The sequence below is a fragment of the Phoenix dactylifera genome, chromosome 1 (assembly GCF_009389715.1).
Source record: "Phoenix dactylifera cultivar Barhee BC4 chromosome 1, palm_55x_up_171113_PBpolish2nd_filt_p, whole genome shotgun sequence".
Taxonomy (NCBI): domain Eukaryota; kingdom Viridiplantae; phylum Streptophyta; class Magnoliopsida; order Arecales; family Arecaceae; genus Phoenix; species Phoenix dactylifera.
Window position 1 is genome coordinate 13024097 of NC_052392.1, and position 20692 is coordinate 13044788.

The following is a 20692-nucleotide window of genomic DNA, read 5'->3' on the forward strand; positions in this document are numbered from 1 at the left end:
GCTCGCCTGCCTCTCCATCGTTGCAGATCTCAAAAATGATGTTATCATGACGCCTAGGCGAGCGGAAACGTCGCCTGAGATGCGGCGCCATCACTTTTCCTTGTCCTTTACATCACTATATCTGCTCGCTGTTTGGGTGGCGCGACGCTTCCACCTCGCCGCTACGTTGCGTACGGTTGCCCACGGCAGGGGAAATTCCAGAAGGTGAAGGAAGAACGCGGTGCGTCGGTTTTTCAAATTCTTTCCTCTAAGCTTCTGAACGCATTATTAGGAGAAAACCTTTAGAGATTAGTTTTCGGACGACATTCTTCGGGAGCCTCATTGGCACAAATATGTTTTCTTTTTTATTACCGAAAATTTATATTTGCCTAGAAATCCAAATGGCCATGGCATGATTGGTATCATTGAATCGATGTTGATAATTTGCAACTAAAACAGTAATGCAGTCTTAATTAAAGTTGATCATGAGATAGGCTTGGTTTGGGTATAAAAAATATCAAATCTTATATAAATTCGGCCCGAGATTCAATTATAAATGAATAGAGTTTATGTCCGAGATTTAGCTCATGATCTCTCTAATGCGAACATGGCTTTGCTTCAAACCCTGCCATGCACGAGGCCTATACATGCGTTGCGTGTATCTTTCACACTCATTCACGCACAGACAAGGGTTTGCACATCAAATGTTGGGTCCCATGATCATCGTTCGTGCCCTCACCATTGGTGATGAGATAAATCTTTTCCAATCTACTAACTGGCTGAGCATAAAGTTCTCTCAAGCATGTTCTACTCTGCATAGAGTTCGTATTTAACAGATTTCATGGGCATGACTCCAAGTTTAATGTTCGAGAGAACGGTTGTGTTTTCTTAGTACAGGATAAAATGGTTTTATCTAGCAGACTTTGGCTTGCTGATTTCAGCTAGTGACATCATGTGTGGCCTTGTGATCACCTTCTACGCGTTTGTTGCATTCTCTACCAATGGTGAGGTAAATCTTTACACCTACTAGTCAACTAGGGATAGAGTTCTCTCAAGCGCAGAATACTTTGCGGATAATTAATTGCCCGCCCTTCAAAAGACCGTGGTATAACAAAATGTCGTCGTTGACTATAACTAAAATCTTCATTGCAACAACTTCACTAGGTTTTAACTCCTGGTCCGTGAGAGCATTTTATTTTTAAAAAAATGCTAAAAATGCCCCCATCCCTACGATGGAGAGGTGCTGATCTTTCATTTCCACCAAAAAAGAGGAAAAAAAAGGAGGTCGGTCGCAACAGCTAGGCCGCGGCTGCCGCAGGCCAGCCCCCTCCCGAGTTCTCCGACGAGAGAAGCTCTCCATTGAGTCATGGGTGAAGGAAAGAGAAAATGAGAAGAAAAGAAGAAGAGAAGAAGAAAGGAGGCCGGGCCGCTTCCACCGCGGCTGTCCCAGGCGCCACCGGCCATGGCCCAGCCCTCTCCTGGGCCCTCTCCCACAGCCACACCAATTGCAATCCTAAGGTCAAACCCTGAAGTTGCATGTCAGTTTCTAGCAATACAGTATCAGTGAGCTTTCTCCTTCTCCGGGGATTGATTTTGAGTTTCTCTTGGGGGTGTTCTTCCGGGTGTAGTAAGAAAGATCTCTACAATACAATGTTCCATCCCTCACTGACAGGAATTGCTACTTGAACTAGAAAGCACAGATCGGCTACTGTCGATAAAAAGCAGTCATTACGGACTAACTGAGAGGAGGATGCAGTAGCCGCTGGCCTCGCAGGAGGAGAAGAAAAGAGGGGAAGCACGGCCGCCGCCGGCCATGGCTCGGCCCCCTCCCGGGCCCCCTCCCACAGCCACCATGGCCCAGCCCCCTTTCGGCGCCGCCGGCTGGGAGAAAGGAGAAGAAGGAAGAAGAAAGGAAGAAGAGAAGAAAAAAGAAAAGAAAAAGAAAAGAAAAAAAGAAGAGAAGGAAAGAAAAGGAAGAAAAGAAAAGAAAAAAAAAGGGAAGAAAAGAAGAATAAATAAATAAATAAATGCATATATATATATATATATATATGAATGAACGAATAAATAAATAAGATAATAAATAAATATATTTTAATAAAATAAGATAATAAAAAAATAAATGAAGAAGGGAGGTCGGGCTGCAGCTGCCACAGGCGCTGCCGATCATGGCCTGGCCCCCTCCCGTGGCTCCTACAGCGTTGTCCTCTTCCGGCGTCGCCGGCCTCGCGGGAGGAGAAGAAGCGTGGCTGCCCTAGGCGCCGTTGGCTAGCCGCGGCCGACGCCGGCCCGGCCCCCTTCCGCGGCTCCCTCCCGCAGCTGCCACGGCCCGGCCCCCTTTCAGCGTTGCCGGCCTCGTGGGAGAAGAAACATGAAGAAAGAAGAAAGAAGAAGAAGGGAAGAATAGAAGAAAAAGAAAAGAAAAAGAAAAGAAAAAAAAGAAGAAAAAGGAAAGAAAAAGAAAAAAAAAAGAAAAATAAATAAATAAATAAATAAATAAATAAATAAATAAATAAATGCATAAATATATTTTAATATCTCATTTATTTATTTATTTATTTGTTCATTCATATATATATATATATATATATTTATGCATATATATATTTATTTATTTATTTTTCTTTCTTTCTTTTTTTCTTTCTTTTTCTTCTCTTTCTTTCCTTTTCTTCTTTTTTTTTTCCTTTTCCTTTTCTTTTCTTTTTCTTCTCTTCTTCTCTTCTCCTTCTTTCTTCTCCTCTCGCGAGGCTGGCGGCGCTGAAAGGAGAACGGGCCATGGCGGCTGTAGCTAGTGGCGACCGCGGCTGGCCAGTGGCGCCTGCAGCAGTCGGGGTGGCCGCGGCTGGCCAGCGGCGAAGTTTTCTCCTCCCGCAAGGTCGGCAGTGCCGGAAAAGGCTCGGGCCGTGGCAGACGCGGGAGGGGACCGGGCTGTGGCCGGCGGTGGCCGCGGGATGCGGGAGGGCGCCCCCTTCTTCCTCTTCTTTGGCACTTCCCCATAGTGGGGATGGGGGTATTCTCGGCGGCACGGAAAGGGGCGGGGCCGTGGCAGCCGCGAAAGGGGTCGGGCCATGGCCGGTGGCGGCCGCAGCCCGGCCTCCCTTCTTCTCCTCCCTTTTTCTCCTTTCTACTCCTCTCGCGAGGCTGGCGGCGCTGGAAGGAGGCCGGGCCGTGGCCGGTGGCCGAGGTGCCTGACGACGCACCCCTAGGCCTCACTGTGGAAGAGGTCGCTATTTGTGGAAGAGAGGAAGAGCGGATTTATGAAGGGTATTTTCATCTCATGATGGAATATCGAAATATAGCTAGACCGGTTGTTAAACAACCAGTCAATAGGGATTAAAAGTTAGAATCCGGTCAATGAATGGACCGACCATTAGTTTTTCCTAAAATATATGTGATGGGAGGCAAAATGGATCGTCCTACTCTAGCATGGAACCACCCAATTCTTGTCGAGTCGACCTCGGACTCCGCTAAAGGCTGAGCCGGCCTCGGCCCTGTCAATCCGAATCCTCATCGAAGATCCCACGGATCCTTAGAACAAACCATTGCTTGTTGGCTATGCCATGACATACCAACCAAGGACCATGCCTTGCTGCACCAGCCATGCTTGCTACTAAGAGCTATACCCTGCAACACCTGCCAAGAGCCATACCCTGCCACACCCGCGTATCCTCAGAACAAATCTGGAAAGATATCTCCCGAATCCTCCGTCCGCAGGATGGATCTCCGTGATTCACACCGCCTCTAGCTAATGGCCAACTGATCACAGCTCAGCCCGAGACTTCAGGTAACGACCGACACCTTTACCCTATAAAAATAGAGTAGGGAAAGGTCTTCAGTAAGCTATTGAAAGCCATAAAAAAGTAATACAAAGCAATAAAAAGGCCCTCAGAGACCTCTCTAAAGACATTGCTAACTTAGCCATTGAGGGGCCTTCGCCGGAATCCCCGGCCAAGGCTTTGTGCAGGTACTCCGGAACGCAGGAGGTGGCTCCCTTTCTCCATCCCGGCCAGCATCTCTTCGGCTTCCTTCGGCGTGGTCACCCTCAGGCCAAATTTCAACCACAACAATATTCTTATAAAGGAAGTTGCATATGCTTGGCACCGTGTCTAATGTATTTTTGCTAGGAACTCTGGAGTGTAATGTTTGATAGCCACGAGGTCTGACTATTAGTTGATATTTACTATGGTGATTATTGATTCGAATATGATCCTTAACAGGATTGTGCTGGACAAGAACGAGACTTGACATGCCTTATCAACGTAAATTGAAAAGTTTGTATGTGTGACCGAAGATGTATTTAGTAGCACAAAATGATGTGTTTGACACATTAGACTTGATCAATTGGGCTGTAAATTGGTTGGCTTAGGTCCGTATTTGCTTGATCTAGACTTGATCAACATTCACATGATGTCTAAAAAATAAACCCGAACCCAGCCCTCACGTGGTGGGTCTGAGTCCGATTGGATCGCCACCTCGGACTGATTTAAGGTTGGTTTGAACTTTCACATGTTTTTAGAATCTAGTCAAGTTATATTTTTAATAGCTTCAATTTTATGCGATCCATATGTACTTCCATCAAAATCTAGACCCTGACATGGACTCGCGGAACTCACAGACTAATATTAGTGATCAGATCTAACTAATATTCAAGACTATAATATATAAAATAAGGTATAGTGATTGTTATAAATGAAAAAAATAAAATAAAATAATTTTTGGTTAGTGAAATTTTTTTTCTAACTTTTTTATTATCTAATTATCAAATCTATCTTCTTTTTTTTTTTGTGAGCAATATATATCTTTATCAATATTTTTTTTACATGTCTATGCATTAAGTGTATTACAATTAGTTTTAATTTTAAAACATTAATTTTTTCGCGATGGTGGTGTGTATATATATATATATATATATATATATATATATATATATATATATTTATACATGAAAAATAAAAAAACTTTATATATATATATATATATATATATGCAAACATTAATTTGAAAAAACATTTATGCCAGTTTTAATATTTAGAAAGATATGTACGGAAAAAACTTTATAAAATTTTCAGTCACATCGCACACTCATCACGTAGTTGGAACATTCAAAATTAGCGTTTATCGGAGAAACCAAACGGCACGAATGGTATGTTCAAACTTGGCGTCGAGAAACTGTCGGTTCGGGAACGCAAACGGCTCTCGTGGCAATATCATCAGTAACTAGGAAACCGAGGGAACTCGCTCAAAACATAAATTATAATATCAGCTACGAGGAAGGTTAAAAAAAACTTCTTGCAGAGTACCAAGAAGAAAAAAAGGGGTAAAAGAAACATATGGCTTTGGGCCAACGCGCCCTCTCGTATTCCTCTTTTTTCGATGCATCCGCCTTCAAATCCTGTTGCAGAGTGACAAGGGAATGAGAACTCGAAAGAGAAGAGAGCGAGAATGGAGCTCCCACCAGAGGCTGTGGAAGAAGCCAAGGAAGAGGCGAACGAGGAGGAGACGAAGAAGGTGATTTGGCTCAATCACTACTCGTCAGTGCATGAGATACTGTTGGTGGGGAAGGAGACTTCTCCTTCTCCCTCTCTCTAGCCCATGCCTTTGGCTCTGCATCCAACATTGTTGCCACGTCCCTAGATTCGCATGGTCATCCCCCACCCTCTTCTCCGAATCTCTTTCTTTGTTTCTATTTTCCTATGCATGCATGCATGTATGATAATGCACGTAGGATTATTAGTAACGTTTATGGATTTTCTAGATGCATTGCTTTTTTCCTTTCTTTATTATGAGGAGATGGGGTGCTGATGGGTCGTCTTTTTTGATAACGGATAGTCTTTAAAAGTTAAAAAGTCGATGAGCGTTATGTGTTGCCATTTTCTATTTTTCGCCTATTGTCTCATCCAGGTTCTGACCCTTTTTTTTATACTTAAATTCAGAGTCTGATATTTAAGTTGCTGTGTTTTTAACCTACTATAGGAAGCAAAGGATGATGTTTTTAACCTGATATTTAAGTTGCGTTGTACACTGCACAAAATTTTGGATGGTATGAGAGCGTTTTTGGTTTTACTTTCATGAGTCACAGCGTTTTTGGTTTTACTTTCATGAGTCACAACCTCTTAAAGTTGCTGTTACGTACCGATCATGGTTAATATTTGCTTACTATCTTAACTCTCACCAACATTACCTTGGAGAAAAACCACTAACTCTTAGCAGCTGCAAGATGTCCTTTCTGAGGAAATATTTTTCCAGTGGGTTATTCTGTATATATAGGGGTGTTGTTCCCATGTTGTTGAAACAACACAAGGATCACTTGAAGGGCCTGTTTGGATGCCGGAAGATCTTAGCGGTCCAATAAGACTTTCCGTTGGGAGACTTCTCGTTTGAAGTTGTCAGAGGAACTTCGAAGGCTTAAAGATAGATTGGTAGACCGGGTGATAACTAATCTCTAATCTTTTTTGGGAATTAGATTATATCACTTCACAGGAGGTATCAGTTAGATATGAAAAATAGAGATTTGTTGTCGCTAGCTGCTTTCACTTTCTCGAGCCACCTAGTTTCTCGCTGGAATATTGGTCTCAAAAATGTTACTCCACTGATTTTGGCTGCAAAGATGTTACTTTTCCCCCTTCTAGTTAGTTTACTAGACTTTGCACAGAAATAATTTCTATTTTTTAACCTTTTGTTCTTTGAGGTTCGCCCTTCTTGCAGTTTCTTAAATATTCATATCACCTTGAATCAGATGATGTGGTGGCCAAGTATGCAAAAGCTAAGGCACATTTGGAAAGTCTGGAGAAGATGGGAGCAACCATCTTACATGGGGTTGATGCGACGAAAATGAAACTTCATACTGATTTGAAGATGAGGGAATTTGATCGGATTGTGTTCAACTTTCCGCATGCAGGCTTTAAAGGAAACGAGAGCCATATGTATTTGATCGAGTATGTATAACTAGTCACTCATATTATTTTTTTGGGGAAGTTTTTTTTTGGGTCAACAGAAACCTCCTGTTACAGCGGGGTCTTTAGAGGGATGGAAAAGTAATTTCTCATATATTTTTTAATGTCCTGACTTGTTTGACTAATTACTGAAAGACTAGTACGTGAACTTGCATATGATCTTATTTAATAAATATTTCTTAAAATGCCATTATTGTTTATTGTATAAATTCTGGTGCATCTGTACGAGCCATTACACTATCATCTCCAGGAAAATAAACAAAGATAGGCATTTATTCTCTAAAAACAATTATGTTTTTGTTTACAATTTATAGGCACATCCAACTGACATCATTCATAGTGATCATACTTAATTATCAGATGAGAACAAACTACACTTATAGCAAATATATGTAATTGGCTTCATGTTTTTTTTATTTGTAAAATATTTCATAGATAGGGCGTCTATTGTGAATCAGACAGCAATCATATATGTTTGGCTTTAGTGACAATTTTTGTGCTAGAAAGAACTCAAACTAAAATAGAACTTCAAGGGCATGCATGATTAGTATGATCTAGATAGTGCTAAGAACGGATAACAAGTATTTTAGAGGATAGAAGTGGTAATCTTGAATAATAAGCTAATTGCTATTTTAGAGGCCACTGCATAGTTCTCGTGAAGGACTTGATGAGAAGGATCGGCATCATCTAATGATGTTGTTGCTCGATAAGTATAAAGCCACCTACAGTTTGCATTTTCCAGCAAATATTCTTTCCATCCAGAAAATGTAATTCTCTTTGAAACCATACTGTTTATATCCATGGAATCCTTGTACTCAAATTTAAATAAGAACACAGTTTTTCCTTGGACTGATCAGGCATAGGCTGTTGAAAATTGGTCAGATACAGTTTGCACATGCAACCATGCACAGAATGCAGTGCTGAAGCTTGCCAGCGGAAGTTAATATTTATAAGCAATGAGTTTTATAGACATGCTAAGCAAGTTTTGATTGTTTATCTACCTGTAATAACTATGCTCTTTCTTTCAAACTATAATTGCCTTGATTTGCCTGGACAAAATCAAGTTCTAATATATTACATTTTTGTGTTTTCTGTAAATTTCAATTATATTGATTAAGTTTATGATGTTCTCATGAAATGCTTCTCATGAAATGAAGGTTTTCTTTTTTTTCTATATGCATTACTAGCTTAATAGTTGTACTAACTTCCAGACTAGAAGGAAAATCTACACACTCAAGTAAGCATCTGTTTACGTTTTGTCATAGAATGTAAGGCATGTAAATAGAGAATGTGTACTTTTTTCTATATTCATTACTAGCTTAATGGTTATATTAACTTCCAGACTAGAAAGGATATCTACACACCCATGTAAGCATTGTATTGTTATAGAATATGAAGTGTGTAAAGAGAGAATGTCTATGATTGATATGTCATCCTTATACTACTATTTTTAGTGTTGGTGATATTTGAAGATTGTTGATGACTGATCTATCTTTTCTATTATGTGTGGCTTTTTTTTTTTTTCTATATGCATTACAAGCTTAATAGTTGTACTAACTTCCAGACTAGAAGGGACATCCACACACCCAAGCAAGCATCTGCATATGTTTTGTCATAGAACGTAAGGTCCGTAAATAGAGAATTTGTACTTTTTTCTATATTTATTACTAGCTTAGTAGTTATATATATTAAATTCCAGACTAGAAAGGACATCTACATACCCGAGTAAGCATCTGTGTTGTCATAGAATGTAAGGTGTATAAAGAGAGGTGTATGATTGATATGTCATTCTTATAGTACTGTTTTTAGTGTTAGTGATGTTTGAAGATTGTTGATAACTGATCTATCTTTTCTATTGTGTGTGCTTTAGGTTGCACAGGGAACTAGTGCACGGCTTCTTTGAAAATGCCAGCCGCATGCTTCGACCCTACGGGGAAGTGCATGTGAGCCATAAAATATGCTATCCTTTTGACAAATGGAACGTTGATGAACTTGCTTTCATGAACTCTCTTATTCTGGTGGAATGTTCTAATTTTAATATTGAAGACTACCCTGGTTATAAGAACAAAAGAGGAGATGGAGGAAGGTGTGACAAGCCATTTCCCTTGCGTAACAGCTGCACGTTCAAATTCAGGATATCCTCTGTCCTCTCGCTCGAGATCTGAAATAATTTATGAAGATTGAAAATATTGAAAGCTAGATTCCAAAGCATTTTGACACAAAGCCTATGCAAAAATCAGAGAGGATGGCGACGAGAATGCGAGTTGATGGCGAAAACTAAGAGAATCTGGTATAATATTTAGTAAAACCTCTTTAGGGTCTTATATGTAATAGCTTCTTAAGTTTTGAACTGGTCCGGCAAGCCATGTATGACAGCTAATTTCAAACTTAATACCAAGTTATTGGAAGCACAAGTGCAACAGGTGAGTTCCTCTATGACAAACAAGTAGGGCTTAGTTTTTTAAAACTTTTGGTTAGCTAGGAAGTGCTTTCTAGACCCCTAAAATCATTTTTGGATAGTACACTGGCATGGTGACTGATTTTTAGTAAAAAATCAGAAAGTTGTTTTGTCTTGCCAGAAAGCTGAAGTCTATTTGAAAAAAATTCTATTTTGGAGCTTCTCGTTTTCCTACCAATGTCCTTTTGGTTTTAATAAAATTTTTCTAATGTTCAAAATGTCTATCAACAAATCTCGTGATTATATTGTATATTACATCATATCATAATATATTATTTTACTATAAATATAATATAATATAATAATAAATTAAATAAAATATTATGTTATATTGTATTTTGTTATTACATTATAATAGTATAATATATTATATTATTGTGGTAATGAATAATTATCATATAATATATTTTTATTTTATATTATAAAACTAATACAACAATATTATAATATACTATTAATAATATAACAAGATAATATAATATTATGTTATATTATATTCCATTATATGATTATATTATTATAAGATAATGTTATTATAATATAAACATATATTATTATATTATATTATTATATTGTATTACAATATTATTTTATAATATTATATTATATATTATATCATAATTATAATAATATTATATTATATTGCAGTAATATTGTACTATTAATGATATATTATATTCCATCATATGGTTATATTATTATAAAATAATGTTATTATAATATAAACATATATTTATAATATTATTTTATAATATTTTATTATATATTATGTGATAATTAAAATAATATGATATTATATTGCAGCAGACTGGCATTGAGTCATTTGACTTGAAGATGTTTGATGAAACGGGGCTTCTTGGCCCAAAGAGATGATCGAAGGAGAGTGAGCCGCTGGGCTCGATGACGCGGCAACAGTCAGTACTATTAATAATAAATTATTATATCATATCATATCATATTATGTTATATTATTATGCTGTAGTATTGAATATAACATTATACTATATTATAATAGTATTATACAAAATAATAATATTTTAATATTATTGGAATGTGAGCGAGATGGAGTATAAGCCTAGCTTCGTCTGCACTTGGCTTGCTATTTATGCGTGCGTGGCAGCGTTTACGCAGGATTGATGTATTGATCATTGTCCGGCTTTCGATCGACAAACGTCTGCTTGGCCGATTATATATTTTATACATATGCAATCGTATTCATAGTCTATGCTTCCTTGCTTAGACGTCTTTATAAAAGAAATAATTATACATAATTACATGTATTCTATACAACTCATACCGCATAGCGTGTTCTATTCACGCAATGCGCCTAAGAAATCTATACATGGTAACGTCTTTCTACCCGACTCACATGGTATCGAGCCCTAGGCCTATAAATACCACCTCCATCTCCCACTTCCGCCACTGTGGTCCCACCCTCTTCACTCATGTGTGTAGTGAGTTATCTCCCTCCTTCCCGCTCTCGAAAGTCGAAACGAAACGGCGTGGGTTTCTTTCTTTCTTTTTTCCTTCCGACCGTCCCCCCGAGTCTCCCAAGCTCTTCATTCAAGACCAACGCCCCGATCGGATCGGTCTCCTCCATTCGCCCATTGCTGGAGACTCCTCTTCTTTGCTCTGGGTCAAACGTATGAGTTCTTACTCTTTTTTTTTTTTGTGATCGTTCGTGGTGCTTCTTCTCAGTTCTTGGCGTTCTCTCCTCTCTTTTTTCTGATCGTTCTTCGTGCTTCTTGAGGTATGAGTTCTTGTCATTCTCTCTCTTTTTTTTTGATCGTTCTTGTTGTTTCTTCATTAGGTATGATTTCTTGGCCCTCTTTTTTTTTTCGCGATCGTTCTTGTTGCTTCTTCTTGAGATCTCTAGCAAGAAAATTTTCTCTTCGGCTCCGATCATTGTTTTATGTTTCTCGAAATCGTGCTTAGAGATCTTTCCAAAGAAATTTTAGGTTTTCGACTTATGAATACAATGGTGTTCCTCGATGCTTTTTATTTCTTTTTATTTCTCTGGAATAGAGTTTTAATGGAGAAAATAATGTTTCGATGCTAGGCATGTTATGAATTCTACTTCTGATCTTCCAAGACTGATCATCAAATTAGGAGTCGCCATGACATGGAACGAAGCTGTGGCAATAGTGGATTCGCGGGTGATCCACGATCTCTTTTGAGAGCTCTAAGTGTTTTTTAAGATAATTTTTTGGCATTAAATATCTTTATTTTAGTTCATTCCGAATTGAGGTTCTTGAGAGTTTTCTGGAACCGTCATTAGGGTTTTTCCTTATGTGTTTTTTATTTGCTTTCGCCTGATCTGTATTTAGGGTTTTCTACAGACAACAGATGACCTGATTTAGCTTTCAAGATTTAGTTTTGGAAGAAATATTTTGCTTTAATTTTTTTAACAACTTGCCTGAAGTGTACTCTGGTTTGAAGTTTTGCTGTATTGCTTCTACAGTTGATCTAATGTCATCACCGATGTTATTTTTTTTATTTTTTTATTTTTTTATTTTTTTTACGGAGGATTTTGTTTTCTAGGGACAAAATTTACGGAAGATTTTGTTTTCTATAAATTCTAATGTGAACATCAACTCGTATATAGTATTAGTGGTCTTAGATTGTTGGATCCTTCTGCTATTCCAGTTTTTCTTCTTTTTGTCAAGTTATTTTCACTGGATCAACCTTCTTTATGGTATCTGTTACTAGTGATTTCAATTTACTTCCTCCCAAGAACTAGGTGTACATGACTTCTCTTTTCTGTGTGTGCTAATGTCCGCTCTTTTGGCAGTTGCATTCTTGATCATCATTATTATGTTTTGGATGCTCTAACGTTAGACTTTTGGATATTATAATCATCAACAAACTCAGCCTCCATGGAATTATATATTCTAAACATAGAAGTTGCAGAGGTTATATATTCTCAAAAAAATTTAAGTCATGGTGGTCTCCAATCAAAGCCTAGCCCACCTCACTGTTGTCTTTTGTTAAGTCTCAGTCAGCAAGTCTTCTCTCTTGTCAAATATTTGTAGATATTTTTTACTGCATAAGAAGCAAGCGATCATGCTCATTAGCATTATGTTAGAAACTTAAATGAGCATCGATTATCATGGGCTCACATGCCTGCAGGGCTTTTATCTCGAGCAATCTGAGACACGAGCTTTGCCTGAGATGTTCTTTTTCTTGCACAGCACAATTAGCTAGATTTTGCCACTGATTTTGTTTTCTTCTGATGATTGTGTTTTTTCTATAAAGTTTCTCTTTCAGATCCTTTGATCTCTAAGGCAGCCATGGATCAAAAAGAGATTGAGGCGTTGCATATTTGATTGCTACTTTACATCTGTCATAAAACCACACAAATATTTTGTTCAATATGATAATAACAAAAGCTATAGAATGACAGGGAGGAGCCAAGAGAAATAAGATTACTGAAAATATTACCAGAAAGTATGCAACTAATGTGAAAGCTAGGGTTTTATAATAGTAACTCTGTCCTAACGTAGTTATCGATGTATAATAGTCTGTGCCAGTCAGATAAGTATTTTGTTCATTTCAGCTGTTTTTAGCCTTTCATGAGCACCTGATAGGCTATACGAGTGGCCCTTATTCTCAAACTTTAGAGCACATATTATGATATTTAGCAGAGGGTTTAGAAATGAAAATTACAACCTTTAGTTGATTGATCTGATCCTGTAAAGAGGGCGAACATTCCATTTCTCCAGCTCTGTCAGCCAACAGAGCTTTGTGCTCCCCTTCCAGGGCATTCTTGTCCATTTCCTTCGGAGGAGAGGAGACTTCCCTCTACTGTAATGGCTAAAGAAAACCTTTCCAGCAGCCAGTTTCCAGATAAAATAGTCTGGAGGTAGCTTATAAACGTTGTTGTTTCCCATATGACAGCCACAAATGACAACATCCAGGGCCATTGTAACAGGAAAAAGTGTTACTGAAATCTCGATTGTCCACTAGAATGTGCCATTCTCTTGCCAACATGTGTAGTAGTGTGTCTGTGTGCATGTCTCAGTGTTTTATGCGAGAGAGAAACAGAGAGAGGCAGAGAGAGAGATAGAGGGATTTTTGACAGCTTAGCAACAAGAGAGAGAAAATAGGAGAATTGGTAAGGAGAAGACCAAGCTGGAGCTCTTTCTCCAAGGCCTCTATCTAGGATACTTCTGCTCCTTGATGAATTTCATTGTGGCCTGCTCCCTGACCACTGAATCCCAAAAAACAAAGATATTGAGGGGCAGAGAGAGAGAGAGATAGAGAGAGAGAGAGAGAGAGAACAAAGGAGAACTCCTCTAATCTAAACTCCATGATATTTAGAGATCCAAAGATAAATCAACCAAACAAAAGAAAAGAACGGAGTAGAAGGAATCACCATCCATTTGAGAATGCAAGCTCTTCATGTCCTCAAGTACACCTCCACCTCCGCACCTCTCTAGTGCCTTGATCTCTCTTTGATCTGTGGCTGCTATAGAGATCAAAGAATTTGAAAGAGACATTTTATAGAAGAAAACACAATCATTGGTGAAACCGAAATGATATAAATATCAAATAATCAGAGAGAGAAACTTTAGAGAAGAAAACAGAATCAAAATCTGAATGAGAAAATTGTGCTGTAGAAGAGGGAGAAGATCTTGGCCAAAAGTCTACTCTAGCCATACACCTGGCAGGAATGTGAACCTGTGAAAATGGATGGTCGATTAATTTACTAACATAGCGCTGAAGGACATAAATTAAAGTCACCAGTAACAGAGACCATATAGATGGTGATTACAATAAAAATGTCTTCACAACAACAAAAAAAATTAATTGCAAAATAGATCACACAGTCTAAGACCAGCGATATTATATACAAACTGATATTCACATTGGCATATTTAGAAAACAAAACTTTCAGTAAATGTAATCGTTGGAAACAAAGTTGTTGGTTAGAGTTACTAACGCCAGCAATAAAACTAGACCAACTATCGTAGAATTACAGCAAAATTTCAAACTAGAGGACACCTATGAGAGTCATCAAGAAATTAAAAAAAAATAAAAACAGAATTTTTTTTCTGAAACTAATTCTTGCACCAAGAAAGTTAAATTAGGTCATCTATTGGCAGCACAAAACCCCAATTTCGGATCAAGCAAAAGAAAATAGAAAATATACAATGGAGAAACCCTAGAAATAGCTATTTACAAACCCAATACGAAATAGGCTGGTTTGTTTGATAGGATGAGAAGTGAGGGGGTGGTGGTTGATGATGTGATGCTGGTAGTTGTGATGTCTGCATGCCGGGTTGGTCGATGAGGGTTGGCGATGTTTTGATAGAATGCAGGTGGATTTTGAAATTCACCTTTGTTCTCTTTCTCTCTCTCTCCTTCTGCGCCTCAATATCTTTGTTTTTGGGATTCAGTGGTCAGGGAGCAGGCCACAATGAAATTCATCAAGGAGCAGAAGTATCCTAGATAGAGGCCTTGGAGAAAGAACTCTAGCTTGGTCTTTTTCTTACCATTTCTCCTATTGTCTCTCTCTTGTTGCTAAGCTGTCAAAAATCCCTCTCTCTCTCTCTCTCGTCTCCAACTGCTTGACTTCACTGGCATATCCAAATCTTTGTACTTTTCTCATTTCATGTGATATTTTACAGGTATAATTATGGATATTGTCACATTGATGACATGGTTAAGTTTGCAGTTAAAATAGAAGTCATTTTGTCTTGGCTTGTAAGAACTATGACAGAGACATATGTAGGAATTTCTTAGCTCAAGATTTGCACTCTTGCATCACCTATCTTATTTGGTACTTTTGTTTAAGGCAATTTCTTTTATTGCAAAAGTTGAAAGTAGTTTTGATAAATTATTGGCTGTTGGATATTGAAAACAAAAGCTAGGAATTCAAATTTTCAAACAATTAAGGATGCACATGCGCATGCACACACACCCACACACTCCTCTATGTTCAGGTTTTGGATTTCTCTGTTTGATTACATCAGTGTCGATATTATGCCTATAGTAAAGCTGATCTCAAGTTATTTCCTAAAATTAGTTTTACAGGAACAATTTTGTAGCTTCTCTTCTGTTTCCTAATGTTGTGAAATGTTGTGTTATGTATGCTATTGGTGATTCTTGATCATCTGAGCTTTTACGATTGCATTCTTGTTCATCATTAGTATGTATTGGCATGCAAAGCAATGTAATGATGATAATCTTGTTTTTATGATCAAATTTTAAGTCTTCTGTCCACTTATTGCTTATACCATGTTGAGCTATGTTGTTATAACTTTTTTTTTTAATCTTTGTTTGTTAATTTACTTGTTTTGGATATATATTAATATACCACAAGAAATTGTATTAGATTCCTTTCTTTGGTCTCTGAGATGTTTAGTGTCAATGATTTAAGAATGCTGAGTTATTCACATGAAATCATTTGATCATTGTGATAGGAAGTTAAGATGGACAAGTTGCATAAAAAATTTTATGCTGCAATGGAGGATCTACACAGAAAGTGAAAGCTGGAGGAAATATGATACATAAAGTTGACTCGATCTTATTTTAAAATCTTATTTAACTATACATTAGTGCTGTGAATGTTAAATCAATGCCAGATTTTTGTTCTTCCAACCAACTCTGACCATTCAGAATGTGTGTGTGTATATATATATATATATAAACAGAATTTACTAAATAAGCTCTACATGTTTTTGCAATATGACAGTCTATATCCTTATATGATCTGGTAGGGTCAGTTATATTCTATGCCCTTTACCACGGCAAACTTCTTTATGTCATTTAACTACTGAAAGTCATGTCAATTCTCCCTACCATTTCAAATCTATTTAACCTTTGTTAAACATATAGAAGTTTCTCCTCCTTTTCTCTCCCACCGTTTGTTACATGTCTTCTAAGCATTTTTTTTTTGCTTATGTTCATTCTGGCCATCTGTGAGAAATATAAATCCTGCTTTTTCCACAGATTGGTTATAAGTTTAGTACAATTAGATTTTAGAATTGGCGATTGTTGTGGACCATGATTTTTTTTCATCATGTGCTTTTCCTTTGTAATGTAATATTATATGAATGCCATCCTTAGAAGGTCTTTTGCTTGAAGCTCTTTAACTGTTATCAAGGGTCTGTATTCTCATGGTAATTAAGAAATTTATGCCACAATTATTGTTTGAGTTACTCATCCTAAGTAATATTGGATGCTAGCTAACAACTTATGGTCGATGAAGGGTTAGTAGATATTACAACAAACTCGGTCAATTGTACCTGACTCATGATTGACTTGAAACTTAGTCTGAGAATTGATTGTCTTTTGGGTTTTTAAGTGCCTCTTATATCTAGATTTGATAATTCAGGCACAGGCATCTTGTTTTGGTTGTTGGCTGGGACAGCATATATCAACTGGAGATTTCTAATTCTTCTATATGTATCCTTTAATTACTAGAAACAACTTGTGATATTGAGGGCAATGAGATCAGAGACAAGTGGGTGGTATGAGGAGGTTGAGGAGATGGTCAAGACGAGCCAGACTGACTCAGAGATAGTGGAGAAGAAGAAGAGGAAGCTTTCCTCCTTGGTGAAAGAATCCTTTACCCTTTCCCAGGATCATTTTGTAAAACATCCACATACATTAACTATATAAGAAAGCAATCTCATGCTGATAAGCTTATGTTTATGGTGTGATATTCAGTTCAGTTTTCTGCTTGGTTGTTTCTCGGTGCTTGAACATTTTATCTCCTCACCAGATTGAGCTATTTTATTATAATTTTCTCATTTCATTGTTGATTTACTTACTTTTGGATATGAATTGGCTTTAGTATACCACACGAGATTGTTTTAGATTCATTTCTTTTATCTCTGAAACATTTATTGTCAAGTGAGTTCAGATGCAGTATTATTTACCACAAATCATTGGATCAATGTGATAGGAAGTAGTCATTCATTGAGTTTATGGACAAGTCACATAAAATTGTTGCTCTGGATGGGAAGTTCTAGATGGAGGTGAATGTTATAATTATTCATGATTTTATTTTAACTTAGGCATTGGTGGCATATATATATATATATATATATGTATGTATGTATGCGCGCGCGCGCACACACACATATATACATATATGTACATATGTATATACATATATGTACACACACACATATACACATAGATACCTTTGTGTATATTTTTATGTATGTATGTACGTATGTATATATTAAAAGCATGGTCTGTTGTAAAAAATGTTTTTGCTACAGGTGTGGTGCTTAGGGAGCCTGTAAAAAATGTTCCGCAGCTCGTTCGAGGCATTGAGAAATGATGCTCATGTCCTGAACATGTGTGATTGTACCATATATGCCTGTCTCACCTTGATCTATTTTGTTATCAAGATGGACAATGCCCATATATACTGGAAGGATTGCATTTGCTGAGCAACTGATTCAGTTACCGAAGGGTCTGCCAAGCTCAAATCAGTATTTGGTAGGAGCAATCCTGATTGTTGTTGCATTATGATGAAGCTTTGCTTTAAAGAATAGAAATTGCCTCAGGCCCATGAGTTTAATTTTTTTTTACTTTTCTGAATTACATCCAACTGCTTCCTTGTATTTTTTTTTTCACCCTCTAAATCTGCATCTATTACCATCTCTCACTGTTTCTCTTATATATTTAATTGCATCTTGCAAGTCGAGGGACAATCTGGAGCTGTCTGTAACTGAATGGAAATCCAAGTTAGAGGCTGTGATTTCTAGGGGCGCGCAAGGGTCAGGTTGGTTTGGGTTAGGGGTTAACCCATACCCAAAACATTACTAATTGGTTCTGTATTTTTTTCGAACCCAAACTGAACCAGTCAACGTTGGAACCAACTGACCAACCCAACCAACATCAAGTTGGTTTGGGTTATCCAAAAGTTGAGGAAAAAATCCGTACAAAAGTTTATTGGTTCTATTCAAGAAAATCTATTTAACATAGGTGAGGACAAACATAAACTCTCAAACAATCTATCACACAATAGCATACAATAAGAAACCTAAAATATAAACTACAAATTTTGAAAATAACACGTCACAAAAATGATGAAACCTACTATTATATCTAACAAACATGAGTCGACGTAAACTATGAGTCTCAAATAAAATGAAGCATGAGCTGATTGTTTATTATCTGTACAGTAATATATTATGAACATCCGGAACTCAGAACATCTGCACATATCTATAATCCTATTACGAGAATTTATATTGTGAGAATTTCTCTATATTGGGCATCAGTTATTTCTTATATTGAGAATTTATATCTGCACCAAAGCTTGTCTGATTTTTGTGGGTCTTCTGCAGATGATTGTGCCACAAATGATGCTTACTGACAGTATAATGATAAATGACACAATTTATTTACATCCTGTGTCACCCATCTTCTGGCATCCCATGGGATCTCTGTAACTTCCCAAATCCTCTTCTCTCTATCCTAGCTAATGTCTTTCTAACAAATTTATTACCCCTCTATCTCTCTCTGACAACTTTATCTACCTCCTATCTTTAACTCCTGTCTCAATTTTTTATTTCCTATTTTATTTTTAATTTTTTTAATATTAATTATTATTTTGCTCTAATGTATTTTTAAACTAAACATGCAGTGCACATACTGTATGTTAGTTTTAATTAAAAACTATTAATAGATTGGTTGGCAGACTATTATGATTGATCAAAGAAAATGTTCTGGGTGTTCATTTGGCAAAATCTCATGTCCAGCTATATCGCATGTCATCAATAATTATGAAATAGATAAATTGCTAGGAAAATTGTTGTTGCTCTTGTAATTACTTTTGGTGTCAAACTATTGAATAGCCAAGTATGTGGAACAAGTCATATGGTGCCGGTGTAATTACAGTAATTAGCTGTTTTTGCAGAGTTTCTATAGTCTTTTTAGTGAAATTCTTGCCTGCAAATTTATTTTTATCTATTTATTTTAACATGGCACACATCTCATACCTTTCCATGGTAACATGCTCCGATGGAGCTTAAGGTTGCAAGATCTACATTTGTGTTTGTAGATGATAACCACCTACATGTCTTGTGTGCCTCACCCCGCCATCTTTTGGGTCGTGCTCGCACAATGACATTGGGCCCACATAAAGAAAGAGGGAAGCTTTTGGTTCACGTGGATGTGCATGTAGATGTCACATCAAATTGCAGCTTTTCATTAGCCAACTCGAACATGCAAGTCCAATTTGAACGTTACAACAACCTTGTAACCATTAAAGCGGGCTATGATCCTATATTACGAAAATGACTCCAAAACGGTGATTGATGGGAAGCAAAATGGATTTTCCTGCTGTAGCTTCGAGTCACTCAATTTTTGCCGAGCAGACCTCAGAGTCGAGCAGCTCTCGATTGTCCTGCAGAGTCGATCGAGAGCCGAAGAGGCTCCGTCGACCGTAGGTATCTACAATGATGCTCCTCGAGCCGGACTCGGGGCGTCCTGCAGAGTCGAACGAGAGCCGAAGAGGCTCCGTTGACCGCAGGTGCCTACAATTAATGACGACCCTCGAGCCGGACTCAGGGTGCCCTGCAGAGTCGATCGAGAGCCGAAGAGGCTCCCGCGACCATAGGAATCTATAATGGCGTCGGCCTCTCGATCAGAGGCTAGGCCGACCTTGGACCCCACCGAAGGACGAGCTGACCTCCGCCAGAGGAAGGTCGAGCCGACCTCGCCCAAACGCTGGGTTGACCTCAGCGCTTACCGAGCTGACCACGTCAAGCGTATGCCGCGGCCTCCGAGCCTCCCCGACTTTGCCCGCGGCCTCACCCATGTACGCGTCCATACTTGCGCAGGCGGCCGTACAGCATAACCTCACCACACCATGCCTTGCTTCCTGGCCACGCTATGATGTATCAACCAGGGGCCATGCTTTGCTGCCCCAGCCATGGTTACTATCAAGGGCCATACCCTGCCACACCTGTCAATGCTATGCTGTCCATAAAGACTACCCAAATCATGTGCCTCAAGCAAGCCTTGGCTACACGCCACTTGGCCAAAGCCATCTCTTTCCATGATGAGGACGAGCCATACTTTCACCACCTGGGCACCTTACAGAGACTATAAATAATCCACATCAGATAACGTCTGAAGACTTTTGGACCCACCGCTCTAACTTAAGCTTTGGAGGGCTCTCACCGAAATCTCTGATGAGGCTTTGTGCAGGATCCCTGGAGCGCAGGAGGTGCCACATTTTCTCCATCCCGACCGGCGGCTCCTCCGACACCTCCGGCGTGGTCACCCTGATTTCAACCGGGATTTATCTCACTTTTGCAATTTTATATGCTTT

At 38.2% G+C, this 20692-nt stretch overlaps 1 protein-coding gene and 1 long non-coding RNA gene across 2 annotated transcripts; both read left to right on the forward strand.

Annotated features, from left to right (window-relative positions):
* Positions 1–5421: 5421 nt before the first annotated feature.
* LOC103710689 (heavy metal-associated isoprenylated plant protein 41-like) lies at positions 5422–9097 on the forward strand. Its single transcript, XM_008796542.3, is given in 4 exon segments — positions 5422–5530; positions 5533–5622; positions 6716–6914; positions 8803–9097. Coding segments are annotated over 4 exon segments (693 nt in total).
* A 2014-nt stretch (positions 9098–11111) lies between these two features.
* On the forward strand, positions 11112–17918 carry LOC120110913. The gene is made up of 3 exons (XR_005512051.1): positions 11112–11140; positions 16819–17375; positions 17625–17918. It is a non-coding gene; the product is annotated as an uncharacterized LOC120110913 (long non-coding RNA).
* The last annotated feature ends 2774 nt before the right edge of the window (positions 17919–20692 follow it).